Source organism: Hermetia illucens, chromosome 1 (genome assembly GCF_905115235.1).
Source record: "Hermetia illucens chromosome 1, iHerIll2.2.curated.20191125, whole genome shotgun sequence".
In the NCBI taxonomy this organism is placed as follows: domain Eukaryota; kingdom Metazoa; phylum Arthropoda; class Insecta; order Diptera; family Stratiomyidae; genus Hermetia; species Hermetia illucens.
In genome coordinates this window covers 89,893,878-89,917,186 of record NC_051849.1, presented here as the reverse complement: position 1 = coordinate 89,917,186, position 23,309 = coordinate 89,893,878, and the positions used below count along the sequence as shown (strand labels likewise).

The 23,309-nt window shown below is 40.7% G+C and overlaps 1 protein-coding gene across 2 annotated transcripts in view; it reads left to right on the top strand.

The window, feature by feature from the left end:
• The window catches only part of LOC119661353 (potassium voltage-gated channel subfamily H member 2), a 766,305-nt gene that overhangs the window by 294,911 nt on the left and 448,085 nt on the right, over window positions 1–23,309 (top strand). For both annotated transcript variants that reach the window (XM_038070659.1, XM_038070660.1), the window contains exon 8: window positions 22,968–23,075. In XM_038070659.1, the coding sequence (XP_037926587.1) occupies window positions 22,968–23,075 (108 nt within the window). The remainder of the gene's footprint in view (window positions 1–22,967; window positions 23,076–23,309) is intronic.

Below are 23,309 nucleotides of genomic sequence, written 5' to 3'. Positions count from 1 at the left end.
CTTCAGGTGTACCTTTGAATATCTTGTTAGGTACTCGCTTGTTGTTGCCCATACGTTCTACGTGATCGGCCGACTACAATTTTCGTAGCTTTACCACCACGGATGCTGCTGGGTCGTCATAAAATTGGTGCAACTTATGGTTGTATCTAATTCGCCAATTTTTACAAGTCCAAGTATTCATCGTAAAGCTTTACATTCGACCGTGTCTATGGACCTGACTTCTTCACAGCCGTACAGTAGCATAGGTCGTATTATGGTGTTGTAGATTCAGAGATTATTTTTTCTGCGCACCTTTATCCGGATTGAGTAGTATGATTTGTTGGTTGTGTTTGTTCGTTGCTGAATTTTGTCCTTTTTATTCATTGTTTGCTCCTAAGTACACAAAGTTTTCCACGTTTTCAAAATGAAAGTCACCCATTGTCAGGTTTTGTCGTATTAGCGCATGTATTCTTGATTGGGTCATGAATTTTGTTTTCTTTTCTTAGGCCGACTGCTTGCGTTGCTTCATTTAGTTGTAGGATTACTTCCTTGGCATATGGAATTGAACGTGTCATGATGTTTATGTCGTCAGCGAATACCACTATTTGCGAAGATTTGTAGAACAATGTTCCCGTGGCACCTAATTCCAGTTTGCGGATAACATTTTCACTAGCTTGTTTAAAAATCACGGGGGCAAATTCATCTCCTTCTCTTAATCTGCAATTCGTTTCTGAACATTGCGTTAGCTCGCCAAGCACCTTTATATGGGATTCAGTATTAGCCATCTTAATTTCGATCATTCGTACCAGTTTTTCTGGTAGGCGGATCCTGCGCATGATACCATATAGTACTTCTGGTTTGATGCTATCATACGCTTGAAGGAAGTCGACGAAGAACTGATACACATCGATATTCAACTCATAGCACTTTTCCAGTAGTTGTTTGTCCGTGAAAATTGGGTCCATTGTGGATCGTCCTTATCGAAGGCCACATTGGTATTCACCAATTAATTTATCTGTCTATGGCTCTAATCTAGTTTGAATGATTTTCGTCAGGATCTTGTAGGACATGCACAACAATGAAATGTCTCTGTAATTGTCACAGTGTATAGGACATTCTTTCATGTCCAAATTTTGAAAATAAGTTTATGGAGGAGATTATCCAAGCAATTTCGCCCCCTCTGTAAGAATTCAGCTAGAATACAATTGAATCTCGCGACCCTGTTCAGTTTTGAGTCGTGGAAAGCTGTTTTCACTTCTTTAATGGAAGTAGGTTCGATTGGTGTGTTGTTTATAACTTCCTGGGTTGGTTAAATCTGTACTTTTCATTGACTTTTTGACTCTTTACTCTCTTTTCTTGATATCGTCGGGGTTATTCGGATGTTTTCTTGGCCTGGGCATCCTTACAGAGATTTGTCTGCGGCCTGTGGTCTCGTATGAAATTTTTCGACGCGCCCTATGCGGATCGTACAATTTTATTTTTCATTCAATTGTAATATTCTGTCATTGTTGCATTTTCGCTATTTTTTCCTGCACGTCCCGTTTGCTGTTCGCCTAAACTCGTCGTCAATTTTTTGTTTTCCCCTTGTGGGTCGTTCTATGGGTTTGCGGTAAGGTTCGTTCTTTTTGCTGATTGCAACAATGCATTCCTTGTCGAACCAATCATTACGGATGCCTTTGGTTTGGAAGGTGATTGTCTTTTCTGCGAACCTTTTAGCTTTAACCATCCTTCTTTGACATCGAGTTCGTTTCGCGATGTGATATTGAAGCGGTTGAGTTGGTCTGTAGTGTATCCAACTGTTATTCCCCTGTCTAAGAATTATCAATGTCGAATTTTTTAGACCTGCTCTGCTTCGTATGGCAAGTTTTCATTAGTCGACATCGAAACTTCGTCCTTACTAATATGTGGTCAGAATCACAATTGGCCTCACGTAGTGACCTTACATCGGTGATGCCGGTTGTGGCCCATATTTCGATAAGAACATAGTCAATCTGTCGTGATATGGGAGGCAGGTAGAACTTGCCGTCATGTTTTTACTGCTAGCGAAATCAATAAGACGCTGTCCATTGTCATTCGTGCCTTCATGGAGGCTGTGCCTTCCAGTTGCTCCTCGATGAGAATTTTTTCATCCGACCTGGACATTGAAGTCCCTTAAAAGCATTTTTATATCGTTAGAAGGCAGTGCGCCATAAACTTGTTGCAGGCTATTATAGAACTCGTACTTGACCTCGTCGACTTTACCTTCCGTTGGTGCATGGCAGTCCACTAGTCATACGTTAAAAATTTTCGTTTTGATGCGGATCGGACACAATCGTTCATTTTATTGTTTGAAAGTTCTCTGCTTCCCAATTCTTTTCCGCTTGGATATACTGTGTGCGCATCGGAGCCATTTCGTTTCTTGGATAGCCCAGAGAAAACTCCAATTCAGTTTGGAGTAAGCCATATTCCGTTGCTGAAGTCGTTGCCGTTGAATCTGTCCGGTTCGCGGCGGTTATCCTAGTTGCGCGGCAAAATGGTATTGCCAGGAGGGGTTGCGGGCTCCTCGTTGGTAGATAGGAATATAGCGCCTCACATTCGCTACGACCGTCGTTGGAATTATTTAGCCGCCATCGCGGTTTTGCCTGCTAACCCTACTTCTTACATCCACTGACTTACTAAAATTGAAAATTATGGATGCAATGCCCTCACAATCAATACAGTATCTTCACGAACTGAGGAAAGATAACTGATGCGGTGAGATCCCAATCCCATTAAAACGTTTAAAAGTTTTAAGTCTGCGGTAAAGCTATAAAAAATCAGTTTTAATTAATAAATTCCTAATAATGGTGATAAAATGTGATGGTTTACACATAAAAATCTAGTCAATCTGCTTAATAATTAATTAGCCAGCCAGTGTCCAAGTATTATAAATAGAGTTTTTTTTAAGCTTACTATACGAAAAAGTGAAGCGATGGCGGCTTTACGGTTTCTTACCAGGGCAGAGGCAAATCTTTAGACGCTGCCTCACCTCCAGGCACCTGAGGCAGCGTTTGACGATTTGCCTCTGCCCTGGTAAGAAACCGTAACGCCGCCATCGCTTCACTTTTTTGAGAAGTTTGGGTGCAAGCCCTAAGCGAGGGGTCCGTGGACCAGGAAAGAGGGAGTAAGTTGCTTCCCATTTGGTCCGGTCCAGCATTAATTTGATGCGGACTTAGGACCCCATCATTCCTAAAATGACTACTATATGTTTATTAATTAGGTTACAAAATAAAAAATATCCTTTAAAAAAAAATCACTTATATTAGCATTTTATACTATATGTACTGTGTTTAGATACAAATGCAAATGTAGGTGTTAAAGCTGGTAAAATATATAAACCTCAATAATTACAAGTTTGAATAATTATACCATTAAAAGAAGCCCCTTTTCAAGATTTTACGTCAAACAAAATCTTATTAGAATTAATTTAATGTCTGTCTGTCCGTCTCTCTATCACATCCGATTTATTCAGTACCGGCTGAACCATTTGTCGTGAAATTTAGTGAGAACCTGTGGTCTGTGAATCCTGTATTTACAGCGAGCGTCGCATTTTCTGGCGGGTTTAAGTGGGGCAACTCCACACACGCGAAAGGGGGGTGTACACTTTTTTCGCATAATATGGTCATACGGGTGTATCAAATGAAAAGGGATTGATTAATACTTTTAGAAACTAATCTTATTTCTGATAGCCGGTGCAAAATAGGGAACTGAGGGCTCCAAATGTATGCCCTGAAAATTGTAACATGTCTCGTTCTCAGAAACTACCCAACCGAAAAATCTGCAAAAAAAAATGACAACGGTGCACCTACGTATACCATATAAAATCAACTCCTCAAAATACGTCCCATTCCGATACCTACTCAAATAAAGTTAATAATAGCATATTACCATATTTTAGCAATTTACAAATAAAACCATTACCAGTACTATTATAAGCAATAAAAGAATAGACAAATTGGGAATGTTTGAAGCAAATCCAACTATTATTAGTAAAGATATGGAAGGGTGAAGTTTTGTATTTGAATTGAATTTGTCGCAATAACGCATATGACACCATTGCTGGGTTGAAAAGTTCGTAGTAAATGACGCTACTAGTATTAAGTTCATATAATTTTTAGTTAATCCTAATCTTCAAAAGACACTTATACAAATTTAACAGCTGTCGGGGTGGTGGGGTAGAACAATTTGGGTGTTGAAGCCGAGGCTTCGCTTGATAAACATTATTCGGACTTTGTTTCTGGAAAATCAACCACCGAGAAGTAGTTTGCTAAATCTAAACGAGGTGAAGTGAGCAATGAGAGCGATGCACGCAGTGGGCGCCCCAAAGAGGCTGTTTCCTACGAAAACGTCAAAAAGTTCACAAAATAATTTTGGATGACCGCAAAGTGAAGTTGATCGAGATATCCCAGGCTGTAAAAATATCAAAGGAACGTGTTGGACATGTCGTGCATAGATGGTTCGGTATGCAAAAACTCTGTTCAAAGTGGGTGTCGTGCCAGCTCACAATCGACTAAAAACAACAACTAATTAACGATTCTGAGGAGTGCTTGAAGTTCTTCCTCCATGAAAAACCCGAATTTATGCGTCGATATGTGACAATGGACGAAACCCGTTCGAAGGATGAAATCGCGGAAAAATGGTCCCATTTAAAGAAAAAGAAAGCGCTTTTTCATCAAGACAATGCATAGTGTCAGAAATTAATGAAAATTCCGTCAAAATTACATGAACTGGGCTTCGAATTGCTCCTACATCCACCGTATTCTCCAGATCTGCTCCCTGTGGCTTTTTCCAGCTCTCAGAGAGAACTCCAGATAGTGCTCGCTGGAAAGAAATTTAGCGCCTATTAAGAGGTAGGAGGTCACTTGCCGTTTGCGGTAGTATGCCTCGTATCCTTCAAATCGCACAACATGCATTTAAGGTGTTCGTTACATTCTAACATCGGCCAGACTGACCAACAACCTCTACGTCTCTCCACCTACCTCTGCCGGTAGCCGGATCGTTGCTGTTTGTATATCACAATATGTTTATAATGCATGCCTCCTGCAAGTCCTGCAGGTTAAGCTGTCCGCTAAGGCAGTGCAGCTTCCTATCTCGTCTAATCCCTTGCATATATAGCGATCTCATGCTTTTTAGCATGCACGGCAGTACTTTCCTCAAGTAAATTTTTGGCTTGGTTCCGAAAATCTCCGGGTCTGCTCCTTTCTGACCTTTTCAGCTCCATCATGGGATCCTCCTTTTGATTCCCCAAGTGTTTAAAATCAGAGCCGACTTTGGCTTTGGCACGAATCCTGATTTTTCTTTCTTGTTTAGCTAGACATCGGTTACCTTGGCGGCGCTAGTGCTTTACGTGCTATTTTCCTGCCTATCCCTCCTTTTTGTTTTCTTTTTCTTGGAAACCTTCTGATTTCCTAGATGTTCGGCTTCCTTCGCCCAAAACCTCTTTTTTATCTGCCCATTCACGAATATATGGTTCAGTGTCACCTGCGTTGACTGCATTACTGTCGAACGAGTAATTTTAGAACTCTCCTTTGATTCTTTCGCATCTTCCTGCGATCTTTTGCATAGAACCCTGATGGTTACCACATGCTGTGTTTGTCTTTTCGCTCCATGCAAAATGAAGAGTGATTTTTCTAAGGATATCGACGAACGACAGTCTGCTTCCTCGTTCCCAAAAGCTACCTGGGGTATATGATACAGGAGGTAATTATCGAAAGTTCCATGTAAATGTTCAAATTATTAACAAACTCCAATTTTTGCAATTTCGTGTGAATTTACTGCCTTGAAGACATCATACATAAATGCCACAATGAAGTCAGGCGCCTTAGATGAGGGGGCCCATATATGTCTATATATGACAACACTTCATTTGGTTTTTTAGCTTTTCTTCGTTATTTGTACATCAGCCTAAATTTCTCGAGGCGAGCCATACATATGTATATGCGCAGGAAACTTGCGCGTAGTGATCAATATTGGTTAATGTATACATATGTATGCATGTTTTCATGAGCGACTGATATTTGCGTTTGTGTATAAACTAAAGCGGAAATATTCAGATGCATACTATCAACCATTTTTTTATGGGTGGGGGTGGAAATCTCGATTGGTTGTAGCTGTGTGGGGTTTTCAGCCGCTTAAACCATCCCCCTCATATCTACTCGGGATCACCGAGGAATATTATATGGCGGGGGGAGGCTTACGGGGGGTTGACGCCAGCACGATTTAGTTACGCATCCGTCACGTTGTCCGGGTTCGATCCAGTTTCTGCAGCTCTTCCTGTATCGCAGTTATAGTGTGTTTATTGGACTCCAATTTGCTTCCGACCTTAGCATCTCCTCCACGAAATAACTGCTCCGATTACTGCTTTGAGGGCGTCATTTAACCTCCCTCTTTCAATTGTGAATTTTGGACAATGGAATATAATATCCTCCAAGTCCTCAGAAAGGGACTGTGTTAGGCGGTAATTCAATCGTGTTCCCACTCGACCAATATCTCAATACACGGGATCAGTGTATGTATCCTGCATCTTTTCTGTGCAGCTCCTTCCTAGCGACTTTTCGAAAGCCCGCAGTTACCTCAACCCAATTCGCCCTCTTTCTTCGGTAGGGACAGTATGCTCCATTCTCTAGAAGATCCAAGATCCAAGGGAATTATCCCCACGATGACATGCACTGGCTCGCCGGATATTATCCTACATGCACTGCATACCCTCACGATTGCTGGGTATGCTGAACTTTCCCCTCGTTCACTGTGTTATGCTGTGCGCATGCTCAGACAGGAGCCGCATATAGCAGGATGGATTGCGCTGCTTTTTTGCGCGCATAGTCCCCTTGAAGTTCAACTTGACATGATCATTACCCCCAGCTATCTAATGATCGATTTTGAAACGAGTTTGTGACCACCAGCTCGAATTTTGACACTGTTGTTTTTCCTGCGATTGGTAATACCGCCTCCGTCTTATCTTCCGCCGGGTCCAGCTCTCCAAATGGTGCTTTGATGGCATGAATGCTTCTTTTTTCATACAGCTCGACATCTTGAGCGCGTTTCGCAACGATTTCCGTCGCCAGGTCATCCGCAAAACCAATCAACGTTGCCTTGACATGCGAAGGCCGAGCAGTCCGTCATACAATATGTTCCATGGCATGGGCCAAAATACCTGCTGTCACAACATATTGCTTCGGCCGTCAAAGAAGTCTCTCCGAGAGGTAACTCCCGATTATACGATAACCAGGGACATTCAGTTTAGCCGGGGTTCTTTTAATCCAACCCCAGTTGGCCATGATTCAAATGTGTTTGTGAATCATGCGTGGGCCTGCTTTAGGAGGCAAATTTAATCATCGATTGGTCCACAATCTCTCAAAATTTCTCCTCAGTCATCCCGGGCATGAAGAAGACGTCCCGTCGAACCATTGGCTGAGCTCCAAATCTAATGTTCTGGCTCTCCTTTTGTCCTTTGGCAAAGCCTCCTCGCTCGCAGACACGATGCTATCAACAGGTTCTAGGTTCCAGCACGCCGAAATAGAGTCACTTTTGCCAGCGTCGTTCCCTTCCGGTCGTGAAGCCGCCAGGAAAGTCTCTTCTTCGAAAGCTCCAGTGGACCTCCTATCTATCATGGTTTTTCCACTTCTGTTGCTCACTCGATTGTCGCCTATTCCATTTCTGATATCGAGGAGGATGGCTTAGTGGTCACTGCGGGTGTAGTGTTCGCTCACCCTTCAGACAATCCTCCTCGGTACTGCTACTGAGTTAATTCGGAACAACGATTGAGGTTAGCCCTCCGCCTTGGAAGGTGAGCACGCACCCAACGATTTCTAGATCCGTGAACGCAGGGTTTGGCCCCTTGTGTTCGCCACTCGACTTCTCCAATCTAAGACCCACACGTTGAAATCGCCGTGAATTACTTTGGGGCTTTGTTTTCTAGCACCCAACACCAAGTCGTCTAGCATCTGCTCATATTGCGTTAATATTGCATTGAGAGGATATTGACGCCGTTGACTTTTGCCCTTACAAAGCTGACTTCCGGGGATGCCACTGCTTATTGAATTGCTTGCCGTTCGCATGCCCGTATCGCCACGCTTCCAGATGAGGCTTTCGCCCACGTAACGCTACCGTAATTTCGGTAAGATTCTGCGTACGTATGATACGACTCACACTGCTGCTCCTTCAAAAGATATCGGCGTAAGAAATTCTCATTTCTTCTATGATAATGATTATAATATATATGATTATAATATATATTATATAATTATAATGATTATGTTCAGATGAATGTTTTTTTCCTTTTTTTGCTCTTTGCCGCCCATCTTTATCCATTATTCGGGTTCACGAGAGTTTACAAACTCTTCCGCTTTCGTAATCAGAGAATTATCCGAAACTTTCGCCGGCTCAGCTTTCTCCGGCGAAGCGGTTTTCTCCTTCTTGGCCATTTGCTGGGCAAGAAGTTCACTTATTCGGTCGCTACTCCATATGCCCGCATTCTCCTTATACTTTGTGTTGAGGAGGCGTCACCTGTGTCTCTTACTTGGCTTTACCACATGACGCTTGTGCGTTTTAATCCTCCGCCACCCTAATATAGGATAACTTAATGCTCCGTGTGAGCCCTGATATTTTGGTGGATATTCCGCCTCTCCTTGACGTATTCACAGAGTTCATTTATGTGTTCTCCTAGTGGAAGAAACGCTGCGCAGTTTGCTGCCTTCTACACTCGTCTTTTACAACATCAGTAATCATGGCGATCCGGGGATTGTCCAAGTTACCTTCCGAATCCTGCGGCGAATCTCGACTGCCTAGGTTAATGTTGCCCTCAGTGGTGATCTTTGTGGTTTTGAGCCCTTACAATCCTGTGTGAATCTCATTTAACTTAGATCTCTTATGGCATTAGTGCCAAACATGAAGGAATATTTTGACTTCTTGGCTATGTGTACATACATTGAAAATTGCTCACATAACAAAAACAAAAAATCACGCATACCTCAACAGTCCAGCTTCTGGGTTCCCTACTTGTTTCATTTAGTAAAAGGAGGACAAATACTACAATTTACTTTTCTCTAACTTCATATTACACCAAGGGTCTACATCAATTATCAGTGTCTGTTTTGTAGTAAACGTCGGCGTTCATTTGAATCCAGCAGCAAAATTGCTGAACACAGGCTGACGATAACTATAAAACAGAAACCGTTCTAAATTAAAATCGTATGTACGTAGCTAAATAAGGCGATTTGAGGGAAACCCACTTGTGGAAGCCTATCCCGATGGGATTTTTGATGGAAAAATTCAACATGGACATAGAAAAACCATAGTATGACCCCAAGTTATTTTCCATCATAGATAATTGCTTTTCATCACTGAAGGGTCAGTCAATCGGTAATTATATAGAAAACGAGTTTCTCGTTAATTTTTTATTTTTCCGATTTTTTTTACCCTCAAAATGATATTGGGGTGACTATCTGCCTGTTTTCTTTCATCGCTGAATGTACCCAAAGCATGTACAAACATAGAACCTGTCTGACATAACAACTCTCCCTAGCTAATCTTATATACATTATCCCCACTCTTGCAATCTGACAAATGCTATTTGAGGTATATTATAACGGATCCTTTAGATTTTGTTTTAATTTCATATGTGCATTGGTGAACTGAACACTCGAGTAGAGGGATTTTTATGGAGAATAGCGTTGCATTATTAGAAATGCCTCCAAAGGTTTTAGCAATTATTCCGTCGGAAGCCAATCTATATCAAAATATACCTCTCAAGAATTCAAGCATATTTTCCGGTTTCGTGTGTAGAGTGCTATGCGAACTTGTGCGAATTTGTGTTATGACAAATTTGTTGCTTTTTCAGCTGTGAATTTATTATCAGCTTGGATAAATGAATCAATGTCATGCAGCAAGAACGGTAGTTGCATTTGTCGATAAAGACCTTATTAATTTTGCATGTATGCATTTTTAAGGTTTTGTGTAAACACAAAACTTATTAAAATCGGTTTACTGTCTGTCTCTCTGTCAGTCCGTCACACGCATTTTTCTCGGAGACGGTTATAGCGATTGACACCAAATTTGGTAGAAAGGTGGGAACTGTGAACGCTCACGCATACAGTAAATTACATCCTTTTATGTCGAATTTAAGGGGGGGGTCCCCACACATGCAAAAAGGGGGTGTACATTTTTTTTCATCAAATATAGTCATGTGGGGTATCAAATTAAAGGCCTTACTTTTCAAAGCCGATCTTAGTTTTGACATTCGTTGGAAGGGTGGGGATCCCGGGGGTTGAAAGTTATCTTTAAGGGGGCCATTCTCAGAAATTACCAAACCGAAAAATCTGAAAAAAATCAGGAGGCTGCCACTATATGGTGCCTGGGCTCCGAAAAACCTTCCATGCCGATATCTGTTTAAATAAAGTTAATAATAGTATATTACTACAATTTTTTGTAATTGATTGGAAACCCCCCTATCCTATCCTAGTACCATGAAACGAGCGCAGTGATATAGGCTATAATATAGAGCATGATTTTACCAAGTTTGGTGGAAATCGCACAATTACTAACAAAGTTATAATACCTCAAATTTGTTGCTTCTTTGAAAATTAAAGACTCTCACATAATATTATATATGAATATATTACGTGCTTCGTACTAAGAAATACACAAAACCTTTCGTACCTGAAGCGCCCAGCTTCCGTTTTCCCGACTTGTTTATTTGCTTGCATTGATAAAATCATTGATGGAAGAACGAAATACTTAAAGTGCCACTGGAATGCGCGGAACGGCGAAAATGCGGAATAATTATCTTCTATCATGCTTCTACCGATGCGGTGTCTGACATGGTCTGTGCTGGATACGGAACGCCTACTGCTGCTACTGCTGTCTTAGTAAATAAATGGAAGAATTCTTTTGTCTCTGGTGCGAATACTTTTATCTGTGTTGTGCAGGATACCTGCAGGATAGTATGAATAGAGTGAACAACCTCAGCAATGTTGTAGGCACAGACCGTTATCTTGAGTAGACATGCTAGCACAAGATCAACTTCCTTGCAATTACAATGGAATCTAGTAGAAAATTGGCTTTATGTTTAGAAGATGGAGGTAAATTATTCCAAGTTTGTTTCTTCTTTACGAAAAGAAAGCTGCCTGGAAATAAATAACAAACAAATGGTCTAAATTATTTGGGAACTTACGTTACTGGGTAGTGGAACTCATGTAGAATCAGCAATTAAATTTAAGTTCAAAAACCTCCAAAAAGCTCCATAAAAAGTTGATGCTGCACTGTGGCTCGCAATATTATAGCTAGAACTCGATGTGGTATTTCAATGATAACCATCGTCCACCCTCATTGGGCCTAAGATTCTCCTGACGAATCGACGTTCGGGGGCATTAATTTTAAAGGTTTCGTGTGAAGATGCTATTATCATAAAATTTGGTGAAACGGTGTGGTATGGGAAACCCTTTCCTGTAAGGAGTTCCTCATAAATACGAAAGGGAGAGTAAAATTTATTTCAGTTGATACTTGAAATTTATCTTCCGTTATTGGGTGAAACATAGGGGAGTGAGGACTCAAAATGTGTGCCCCAAAAAATGAAACAGGTCTCGTTCTCAGAGCCTATCTAATCGAAAAATCTGAAAAAAATTCTCAATGGTACATCTATACCAAATTTAGGCCTGAAAATGTATCCCATTACAATATCTGCTCGAATAAAGTTAATAATGGCATATCACCATACTTGCCTGAGAAGCCCTACCCTTAAGTTCATCCTCGGGGTATAATAATAACGCAACAATTCATATTGGATAAGAGCCTTGAAGCATGTTAAAGCGCTTCATTCAAGACAGTAAGGGTACACTACAGTACATTGGAGGAGGCAATGTGGTCAGCACTGCGCTCGCCCGAGATTATTAACCTGATTTGACTCAGGTACGCATTCACAGTTGAGTCAACTGGTATCTGGCGTCAAATCACGATACAGACCTCACTGCCACCAGTGAGATTCGAACCGCAACCTCCCGTTTGACAGCCTTGCGCTCTAACCATGAAACTATCCGCACACCTCCGGGTATAAGCATCAGCATAAATAGTAATATAGGACATAATTCTAAAAAGTTTGAAGGAAATTCAACGTATTGTATTTTATTGCAAATAAAGTCAAATATTTTAAGAAATGTTTTGAATTTTTACCTATGAACGAATCGAAAAACATGTGTAGGAAGGTGATCACATAAAATAAAAAAATCTTCATACCAGAAGCGTCCAGCTTTCGGTATTCCGGCATGTTTTTTCTTCGGCGTAGTTGATCATGCATGCCATGCTACCGTAAACAGAACCAGCTGTACCAATTCAAAATTTTATATAATGTGAACTTTGCTTTTCTGTGTTTGTGGAATTAGCAGTGCACAGTAGAATGTTTTATTGGCAAGTATGATTCGCCTGACTTGGTCTATTTCCTCTAAATAAGGACATGACAAATCCGGTCAAACAACGTTCACTTTGTAAAACATGTTATCTCTAAAGGTACCTGAAACACTTCTTCGAGAATCAACAGTAATGGCACGTAGGTACGTTTGACGCGCTATCTTCCAATTAGCAGACAATGGCAATTATGTTATTGTTAATTTAACTTATGAAAAACAGGTTACACACAATATCGACGGATATAGAATATATATATCTTTTTTCATTAGAGGTAGACTCATCAGTATAATTAATCTAGCCAAAACTTGAAAACCGTTAGACTTGGAAAGCCACTCAGAGTATCAGTTTCAGTTCCTAAGTAGACCTATAATTCGTTTGCAATAACTTTCTGGTTTCCAGTAGGTGGTCAGTTCTTTGAACTATGAAAAAGGTTTTCTATTCGAGAGGAATTACTGAGAAAACTGGTTATGATTCTAAGAAATTACATTGCTGTTGTTTTTATTTCGGGAATTGGGTTCAACCAGGCGCTGTTATCACTCGTGAATGGAGGAGGAATTTACAAAATTAAATGTGTTTCTGGTTGCTTCTGCTTTTGATCCCGAGAAGTTCATTTTACTTACGGCGTTTCCAGTCGTTAACTAAACGAAGACTTGAAAATAACTCGAATCAGAAGCAGCTCTCCTACTAATTAAGGATTCACTACTTATTGATTGCTTCAAATTTTGGTGCAAGATATAACCCAGATTGTTTTCATATTTATGATTAGGTGACTTTAATTAAGTTAAGGTAGTTGAAGCATTCCAGGGAATTTAACTCAAGGGATTTAGAGCAACAATAATGGAATAATTACCATCGCCACCCGTGGACGATAATTACATACAATTATGTATGTTAAAGAGTCATGCAACAGGGTGTAAGCAGGTATTATTCTGGCTAACACCATGCAGCGGAGTAATACCTCCAATTTATTATCACAACTGTTGGAGTCCAGGTCATTGAATCTTCTGTATAACATAATTCAAGGGCTCGTCCAGTCCCGCAAATTTGTGAAATAATATTCAGTCATTGCATAACTTCCAGAAGATTTTCTAATCAATTTATTTCATATGTAAAATAATTGGAACAATCGCCAGTTGTTTGGTTAGTCGACTTACCTTAATGTATGATTGTTATTCAAATATCCTAAGTTCAGTTAAGATAACTGGATGGATGACTGAAATGCCATAAGCATCTAAGTCCATTAACAAGTGTAGTACAGAGGAAGAACTGGCATTCTTAATTAAACTGAATTCACACTTTGGTAGACTAGGGGACCCATGCTCGAAATGGTGATCTGAAGGATTCTCTGCTCCCCGAATTTCTACGACGTGTTGCTATCCTTTCACTGACATGCATTTCTTCTCTTCCGTGGAGCGGATGAACCTGCCTCGTGACATTTGAGGTAGGAGTGTATGGAAGTCATAGACAATGCACGGTAAACATGTGAATTCTCTCCGATTTGGTTTCCATCTGTTCTGCTCTATTCTGGGGAGCTCTTTGCTAAGACGGGGAATTAATGTGCGTTGTTACCACCCAAGTTTTAGCTGATCGCCATACACCACATAACAAGCCTGACGTGCTATTAGTTGACAAGGCGGGTTGTTCCGCGTATATTTTCGATATTGCTATTCCCCATAAGAGCAACATTGAACGCAAATACGTGAAGAAGAAGGTGAACTATACAATTCTGCATACTGTGCTCGATTTTGCGGGAGGTTCTCGATGGATTCTCCCATTAACCTAGTACCAGCCACTGCCACCCCTTTTTCTTTTCAGTAGATAGCATCGTCCTAGGAAATGTTTAGCACTTATTGTTAGTATTAGGTAAGGATAACTCGGATAATAATATTATGAAGAGAAGTCACAATGCTTCCTAGAGCAACTACATGATAATGTTTATAATATACCTATTAATTACAATATGCCATTCAAGCCCAAAGCCGACAGGAACTTTATTATGTCTATTCTCAAGTGTTTTAGCCTGATATCTGGTATTAGGTTTTCTCTCTTTTGAGGATTGCATGCCCCCTGCATATTTCTATAGCATATATTTCCGCCTGGAATATGCCGATATATTTACCCATGGGTTCAAAGTACGTTTTTCATGAAGCAGTGTCATTGTATGTCACTGCGATGCTCTCCTAATCTGCTCTACTGCTCCAACGTGTTTCAAACTTCGCTGCCATATTATCCCTTGGTATCAGCAATTCGGGATAACCTCTAGAAAGAACATCAATTTTCCATCGATTTAGGCAGGTCCCGGAGCTTCCGAAAATTGCTCTCTTTGGCAGCATCTGTACGTACAGATGGCGAAAAATCAATCCCAGAAGGACCTTTAGGGATGCCCTTGGGCATATCATCATTGCCTTACTGATACACACGTAAGCCAGTATTTGAACTGTGTATCTCCCGGGCTGTTATGGTGAATTGAATTCTGTTTGCATAGATTACCACTTCATAGGTAACTATAGCCCCTACTATCGCACCGTATATCTAGTGCAGCATTTTCAGGGTGTATCCCCATTGTTTCCCTGTTATGGGCCTGCGAGCCATTAGAGCCCTTGTGGCTTTCCGTCATATATTTTCAACATTTGTTTTCCAGAGTAGTTTTGGCCTAGTGTGATTCTCAAGTATTTCACTCTTTTACTTGTTTTCTCCTTCAAGTCATGTAATTTAATGTCTCTCAGATGATGAAGTTCACGTTTCCTAATGAATGGTGCCATACTGACCTTGGCTGGATTTATGTTCAACTCCACATTCCTGCACCAGTTACTGGTGATTCGTAGTGTAGTTTGAATTTTAGCGTATTTGCCCTTACAAGAAAGAACGATGTCATCAGTGAAAATCTGGACCTGTATACCAGTGTTTGTTAGATCTCCTAGGAGTTTGTCAACTACTATATACTATAATACCTTACCCCGTGAACAACCTTCAGCAGTGTCCATGACAACAGAGTTTGTACCTGTCGGTACTTCTATTTGCCTACTCTTTAGCATTTAGCTTATCCAGAAGACCAGGGTATTTTTTTGAAATGTGTTATCGAATAATCCTTCAATGTCCAACATCGCACACTATTTCCTTCGTTTCTGTGAAATCCCATACTACCTCTGCAAGCACAGAGCATTTTCGGTTGACTGTCCTGTAGGGCAAGCGTGTTGATTTGGAGATAGGGGTTACATATTAGAACGTTAGTCCTTATATAATTCACTATGACCTTCGCCATCGTTTTGCGGACAAACGATCCTAGGTAATTTAGTCTAAAAGATTTAGGAAGAAGGGGATCCTTTTTTGCGCTCGTTTTGAATAAAAACCCTTCATGCTTTTGGTATCTCATAGCTTTGCTGCAGATGTATTCTTTCTCCTCATTCTCGATAAATGTTCCATCTTTCTTCTTCAGACAGACAGAAGATATTGCCTTGTTTTTGGGTATAGCTTTGTATAGCCTGAATGGTTCTGTGACTTGTTCGATTCCTTCACAAAATTACCTGAAGCTGTTCCGTTTTGCCTAATTGATCGCGTTATTACGCGCCATCAGTGCATTTTTGTAGCTCGGCCAGGCTCCGGTTTGTTTTGCCCAGTTGAAGAGTTTTGCGATCTCTGTTCTCATTCTGGCAAGGTTTATGTTCCACCAAGATATATTTCCTGATGACTCATATCATAGCCGAACAGCAGGCCTCATATGCGCCAATGAGGACTTTGTTGAGGACTTCCACCACTGTTTCCAGTTTTACTTCCCTCCTTATATCACACGACCTTTGTAGATGAGCCATGTTATTGTTCAGCTTAGCATGAAAGTTCCAAACTGCTTTCCTAGGATTTCTTATTATTCTTTTTGTTTTAGAGTAGCCCCCAACATAGAATCTGATTTTTCGGTGATCCGACATCAAGAGCTAGTACCTCTTGTCCACTGCTGGTCATGAAAGCTGGGGTGCTCCCTATTTTGTTTATTTCTAACATACTAGAATTTATTCAAGACGATCGATCAAGAAGATCTTTGATTAGTTCGCCGCTTCTCCTTCGTGATGGACCTTGACATCGAAGCCGAGGAGAGGTGGTAGCGCCTTCTAATCAGAGAACTTCACCAGTCTGGTGACTAACTCCGGTGCGTCCGGAAGTCGTCGCCTATAAAATTGACCAACGCCAAGGCTGCCTCCTAAATCCCCCCGGCTTTCAGTAAAACTTGAACAGATAGAAGGTCAGATTTATATATTTTGAATTACGTTCAAGAATGATGCAAGCTTGTTTTTTGCAAGAGGACTTCCAAATTACCTGTATACTTTCTCGTTACAGACCGCGAATCTACCCCCGGTGTACCATGTGTTGTTGAACCAGCACTATTACATTGTCGTCTTTGAAGATTGCCCTTGCAATCATTGCAGATGTAGCTCTTGCTTGGTGGAGGCTTACCGGGGCTATCTTAGTGCTAGCCACTAGAGGCGTATCTAGCTCAGGGCGTGCCCAGCACAACATAGACGAAACTATTCATACGATCCAGCAGCTAGCGTGTCCAGTACTGCACCCACACGACACAATAGAATTGTTCCATACGTTTACTATGAGAGTATTCATATGATCCAGCAGCAGACGGAGCATGTCAGACACGACATCGTAGAAGCCAAGAGCACTTGTCTCTCGCCTTAAATTTGAAGGCTGGAAGAAGATTATGTTATTGTGCATGTATGTCATTCCGCGCACCCCAGTGGGCTTTGTGCAAGTATTTCATTCTTGCATGAGTGAATTTTCCAAAGCAAACTAATAAAAATTACCGATAGAAGTTTGCATTGCGCTCATTGCACTCTACACACGGAACCACCTTATATCTGCGACAATTATGCTTGAATTCTTGAGAGGTATATTTTGACATAGATTGGGCTCCGTCGGAAAAATTCTTAAGCAGATCGAAGTCATAAGATTAGCCAGGTATGGAAGGCGTTGTTCCTTTTATAAAAGCATATTTCACCACATGTTTTATTGGTTTGGTTCCACTTATATAAAACTCGTGTGAATATGGTACCGATATTCTATCTCGTGGGTAGTTGTAATTTGCCGTGAAAGGCGCAACTTTGATCTTCTATAACTTTGTTAATAAGAGTAGGACTTTCACCAAACTTTCCAGTAAAGTCTACTTTACTAGATTTTATGGATCTATGATGAATTTACGGGAGTTTACAATAAATTTTCAAAATATAATAATGTACTTTTATTAACTTTATTTGACCAGATGTCGTAACGGAAGGTTTTTTGACACCTAGACACCATGCACGTAGACCACCGTGTTTTGCAGATTTTTTGCTTGGGTAGTTTCTGAAAGCGGGTCCTTGAAATAATTGATCCTTTTCAAACCTCCACTGATCTCATTCGCAACCAACATCAAACCTACAACTAAAGTAATCATCATCATCAACGGCGCAACAACCGGTATCCGGTCTAAGCCTGCCTTAATAAGGAACTCCAGACATCCTAGTTTTGCGCCGAGGTCCACCAATTCGATATCCCTAAAAGCTACCTGGCGTCCTGACCTACGCCATCGCTCCATCTTAGGCAGGGTCTGCCTCGTCTTCTTTTTCTACCATAGATATTGCGCTTATAGACTTTCCGGGTGGGATCATCCTCCTCCATACAGATTAAATGACCCACCAACCGTAACCTATTAAGTCGTATTTTATGCACAACCTAACGGTCATGGTATCGCTCATTGATTTCGTGGTTATGTAGGCTACAGAATCGTCCGTCCTTATGTAGGGGGTCAAAAATTCTTCGGAGAATTCTTCTCTCCAACGCGGCCAAGAGTTCCCAATTCTTCTTGCTAAGAACCCAAGTCTCCAAGGAATACATGAGGACTGGCAAGATCATTGTCTTGTACAGTAAGAGCTTTGAGCCTATGGTGGGACGTTTCGAACGGAACAGTTTTTGTAAGCTGAAATAGGCTCTGTTGGCTGACAACAACCGTGTGCGCATTTCCTCATTCTAGCTATTATCGGTTGTGATTTTCGACCCTAGATAGGAGAAATTATCTACCGTCTCAAAGTTGTATTCTCCTATCCTGATTCTTCCTGTTTGACCAGTGTAGTTTGATGTGGTTGGTTTTCGATGCTGACATTGCCACCATATACTTTGTCTTGCCTTCATTGATATGCAGCCCAAGATCTCACCCCAATTGCTGCATGATAGGGCATCCCCTCGTCGTAGACCGTTGTTGATGTCGAATGGTCTTGAGAGTGATCCTGCTGCTTTTATCTGGCCTTGCACATTGGTCAAGGTCAGCCTAGTCAGTCTTATCAATTTCGTGGGGATACCGAATTCTCTCATGGTCGTGTACAGTTTTACCCTGGCTATGTTATCATAGGCGGCTTTAAAGTCGATGAAATCTGATCTGTTGCTGATTTGCCTGGAGTGAAGACTCTTTGGTATCGGCTAACAACTAAAGTAATAATCGGGACTTTTCATTACCCCACATGACCATATTCGGTGGAAAGAAAATTAACACCCCTCTTCTGAGCTATGGGAACCCGCGTTGAATTCAACCTATCATAGAATAATGAAGGGGATTTACAGTTCCCACTTTCTCACCGCATCAAAAGCAGTGACCGTTTTCGAAAAAATAGATGTTACAGACAGGGACACAGACAATAAACAGATGTTAGTAAGGTTTGATTTCTTCTATACTATGCCAATGGAATACCTTTTTAATTTCCGTACTGGGGCACGGAAAAATATTCTTTGCCAAAATTCTGAACTGTACTGTGCTGTGTCTGTATGGATCCGGAACGGCTGGTGCTGGATTGCATGAATACTATCATGGAAAATGTATTGAACAATTCTTTTATATCTGAAATGTGCAACGTTGGACTTGCTAGCCGCTGAATCGTATAAATAGAGCTTATGTCGAAATGTATCGCTCAACAGCGATGTCCGCTTGTCCAATCATTAACAACCAAACATTGAAACTTATGGGCCTATTTCTCAGAAAACGGAGAATTTAGTTAGATAGATACGGAAGTGATACCAGAAGCTACTAACCTACGCCTGCAATTATTTTTTTCGCCCCGTCTCCATTTTTAATATTCAAATTTGAGGTTTGTAACCACCATACCTATGGTGGTGCCATTAATTTTAATAATATTGCAAGTGATTAAATATTGCCTCAAGATAATACGGTAGAACGAGATGCTATTGGCACACACGTCCTAAATGTGTGACGCAGTTAGCAAATAGCCGCTAGCATTGAGCGAGTTAATCCCTGTTTTGAATTGCAAAGCTTGGTGATACTCTTTTCCAAGTATTTTGCCAGTACTTTGACGGAAAACAACAGCAGTTTATCTACCGATGACTTCTGTTCATTTAAAGGATGATCACTAGTCCGGGTCCTCATCGGTACTCAGGATTACAAGCTTGTTAGTCTTGAAGCTATATCGTGCAGCGTAGTTGTCTCTCTCGCATTATATCCATTGGAGATATGCAGATTAGGTAGTTTGCTGGAAGTCTCCCTAACGCCTTCAATTAATTGCAGATTGAAGAAGAAACTCACCCTTTCTGAGCGTCAAAGGCCAAGATAGTCTTCTTCTGAAGCATCTTTATCAATGGCGCATTAGGGGAACGTATTTATGGACAGTTAGTTGACGGCAGATACCTTGGTGGGATCATCACGTTGCCATTAGGGAGTGCGGTGCCCACATAATTGAAGTGCGCTCAGACCCAAGTTTGCAAAGGACTCATCTGAAGTGGCCCCTGACTCACAGCCTCATTGGAGGTTATCCTGCATCAAGGGAACCGCGGAACTGAGTACACGGCAGGACTTTCGATCAGATGCCCCCACCATCGAGCCTCGTTTATGCACTCCACTCGTGTAAATTAAAAACATTTTTAACTTGACTCAATCACTTCTTGAGCTTTCCTCCTTCCTTATTATTAACTTTTGAAACATTCTTGGATAGTTGGACTTGAAGCCAATAAAAAAAACAACAATGTATGAAAATAGTTAGAAGGCAATGTTACTCCTTTCATAATCTGAATCGATGATTTGTTATTGCCTTTCTGTCTGGAAAGACTGATGTTGTTAGGAGTGCAATTCGTACCCAATTATGCAATTACCTCTTTCTTATTAATGCTTGTATTTCCTTCAATACAGCATCCACATATTTGGTGTCCATTGAAGATCTGATCACTTCAAATAGCGTCCTTTGGAGTAGTTAGAAGTAAATCGGTTATGCTGAATATCAGGCCCCTGATTCTCCATTTTATTTTGTGGTTTCTTTAGGTATGGTTTACGTTTGAGAGACCTACGTGGTAGGTTCCAGCAACCTGCAAATCTCGAATCCTCTATATGGTTTGGATACCACTACCACTTCTTCGATTTTTCAGCTAAGACCTTTCGCTTTTGACAACGCTTGAGGATTGCATTCTGGAATTTTTTAACCCTCCTCGGGAAGGCGAGCGAAATACTTAGTTCCTCCTGCTTCAGTGAAAATTGCAGCAATCCAGGCTGAACATTCTAATGTTAGCGAGATAAGAAGGTGGGAAAATTACTCCTCTCTATCTTGCAGCACCACGCTACTGTACTCTGGCAAATAAGAAATAAAATAAATAAGCGTGAATGTGGTGTTGTTTTTTTACATCTGCTGGGTGCAGTTTCATGCCCTAGGAACTGATGTCGGACAGAGTATTAACTGCCAGATACCGGTCGAGCATAAGGAATATGGCTTTCGCTATAGAGGAGATTTTCCAGAAGTTGAGAACGGGTCAGCAGATGCTGATTGCTGCTCTCAAAAGGTGGCATTACGATCGTGATGGGTGAATTCTGATGAACCCTTGCTTGGATGTGTGATGGAGGAGCGTAATATTCTGGAGTCTTAGATGATTGGGTGGGGGGGGGGGGGGGGTGGGATTCGTATATCGAATCACTATCATATAAAACTTTTAGGTGATCCCAAGTTTCTCAATACCAACCTTCGGTTCGTTATTCAAAATGATAAGCAGCTAAAGATGATGATGTGAATATTCTACCACGGTTTGTAACCGTATGAGATCTTACCATCTTTCCATCTTTTTTGGGTGAAATTACCGTAATATTAGGAAACGGTTTGTTCCTTAAAGAAAAGTTAAACCATTTTAGCCATCAGTGCCTCCACGCTGGTCAAAGCCCTCTCTCAGTGTTGCTTCTTCTAGAGAATCTCGGATCTTACCCAATGAATGATATAAGGCGACGATTGTCAAGGTTTCGCAGAAGGGTATCCGTCTTGGATTTTGCCATCAAAATTTGTTCTTCTGGTTATTGGTAGCTTTTCTTATTCAATGTCAATTTTCCTCAAGCACATCTGCTTGCTCTCGTATTGAGCCATGTTACTTGGTCAACTGGTTCTGGACCTGGAAAAGAAGACAAGTAGAGTCGAACTGAGGATAAACACCAATAAAACCAAGGTTTTAAAGCAACTACTGATTATGGCAGTTTTCTGAAAATCAGCCGAGTCGTCGGTGTACTCTGACGCGAAGTAATTTAAAATGAATAATCTGCTTATGAGCCAGGTACTCGTGTATGTATTAATTAGAAGTTAGGAGCGATAGTATTCGGATCGGAGCGATAGTATTTCGGATTTAAGCAGGGGAGACTACTACCAATGGAATCCACTATCCCGAAATGGCCGACGGGTGAGTTACTGCGCCAAAGGTTTTCGGAATTATTCTCATGACGTTGTCATTAGGCAGTTTTACCAGAGAGGCGCCAAAAGTTTCGTTACTCTTATTTTGTATATAGCTCGGCATACTCGTATATGCCGTTTTTTAAGCACTATTTCATTGTAAATGATTTTAACGGCCTCTAATTTTCAATAGTTTTAAAGATCGCAAACTCGGCACTTTATGGTTTATGGGAGTAAACTTAACGCTTAAATTGTGCCAAAATCATTCTGAAGTAGTGCAATTATTGGCTCTATATATGCAAGGTATAAGTCATAAACAATCGTCTTCAACTTTCTGTCTTTCTGTCCTTTAGTAGTAAGAATTACAGTAAGTATCTAAATAATATATTTTAGCAGGTTAATCAAAGATATTTAAATGAAGTTTCGAAAAACAATTGCAGTGAAGCAAGTACGGCGTCAGCGATAAATAATATTTGAAAAAGCTCCATTGAATGTGCGAATTATTCTTTCCCCGTACGATACTTTCCTGCCTGCTCTTGGTTGGGTAATCGAATATTGCAGTTAAAGTTGTCTGCTTCTACCTTCTTTAAATGGCTACCATCATTTATTTCAAATATTTGAAATTATTGCGGAAACATAAAACTTAAATGAAGCAGACTTGACAAAAACATAGTAATTACTTCGAACCTCTCATTATTCATCCCTTCCGTTATTTTCATTGAATATACCAACTGAAATACTACACACTGTACAGCTATACTAAGTATTTCATAAGATCAATCCAAGACAAATTTCGAGTGAAAAATATAAAATTACAAGCAAAGGACACGATTCAGAAAAATACAAAATTTCTTTAGAGATAAGAAAGTAAAAAGCAAATTATTAACAAAACTTTAGATGAGGAGCAAAACCTTTTACGTATCACCGAAAATTCGGTCCCGCTACCAAATAGTACGCGCGGCCTACAGCAAATGCGAGCACATACGGTCGACGATTTCATGAAAGGTAAATTTCTATTTATTCGTCCTGACATATCTGAACTAGTTTCTTATCGAAGGCTCATTTCATACATTTGACCTGAAGTGATTTTTGAATAATTTTTGATGCTGGCATTGCGTTGTCTACCACCACAGACGTATTTGAAGTAAAAGAAAGTAGACAACATATTTCACTTTCCATTGCATTCGTCAGTTGTAATCACTTTCATCAGCATTTCCCTTCCATGTATTTTTGAAGTAT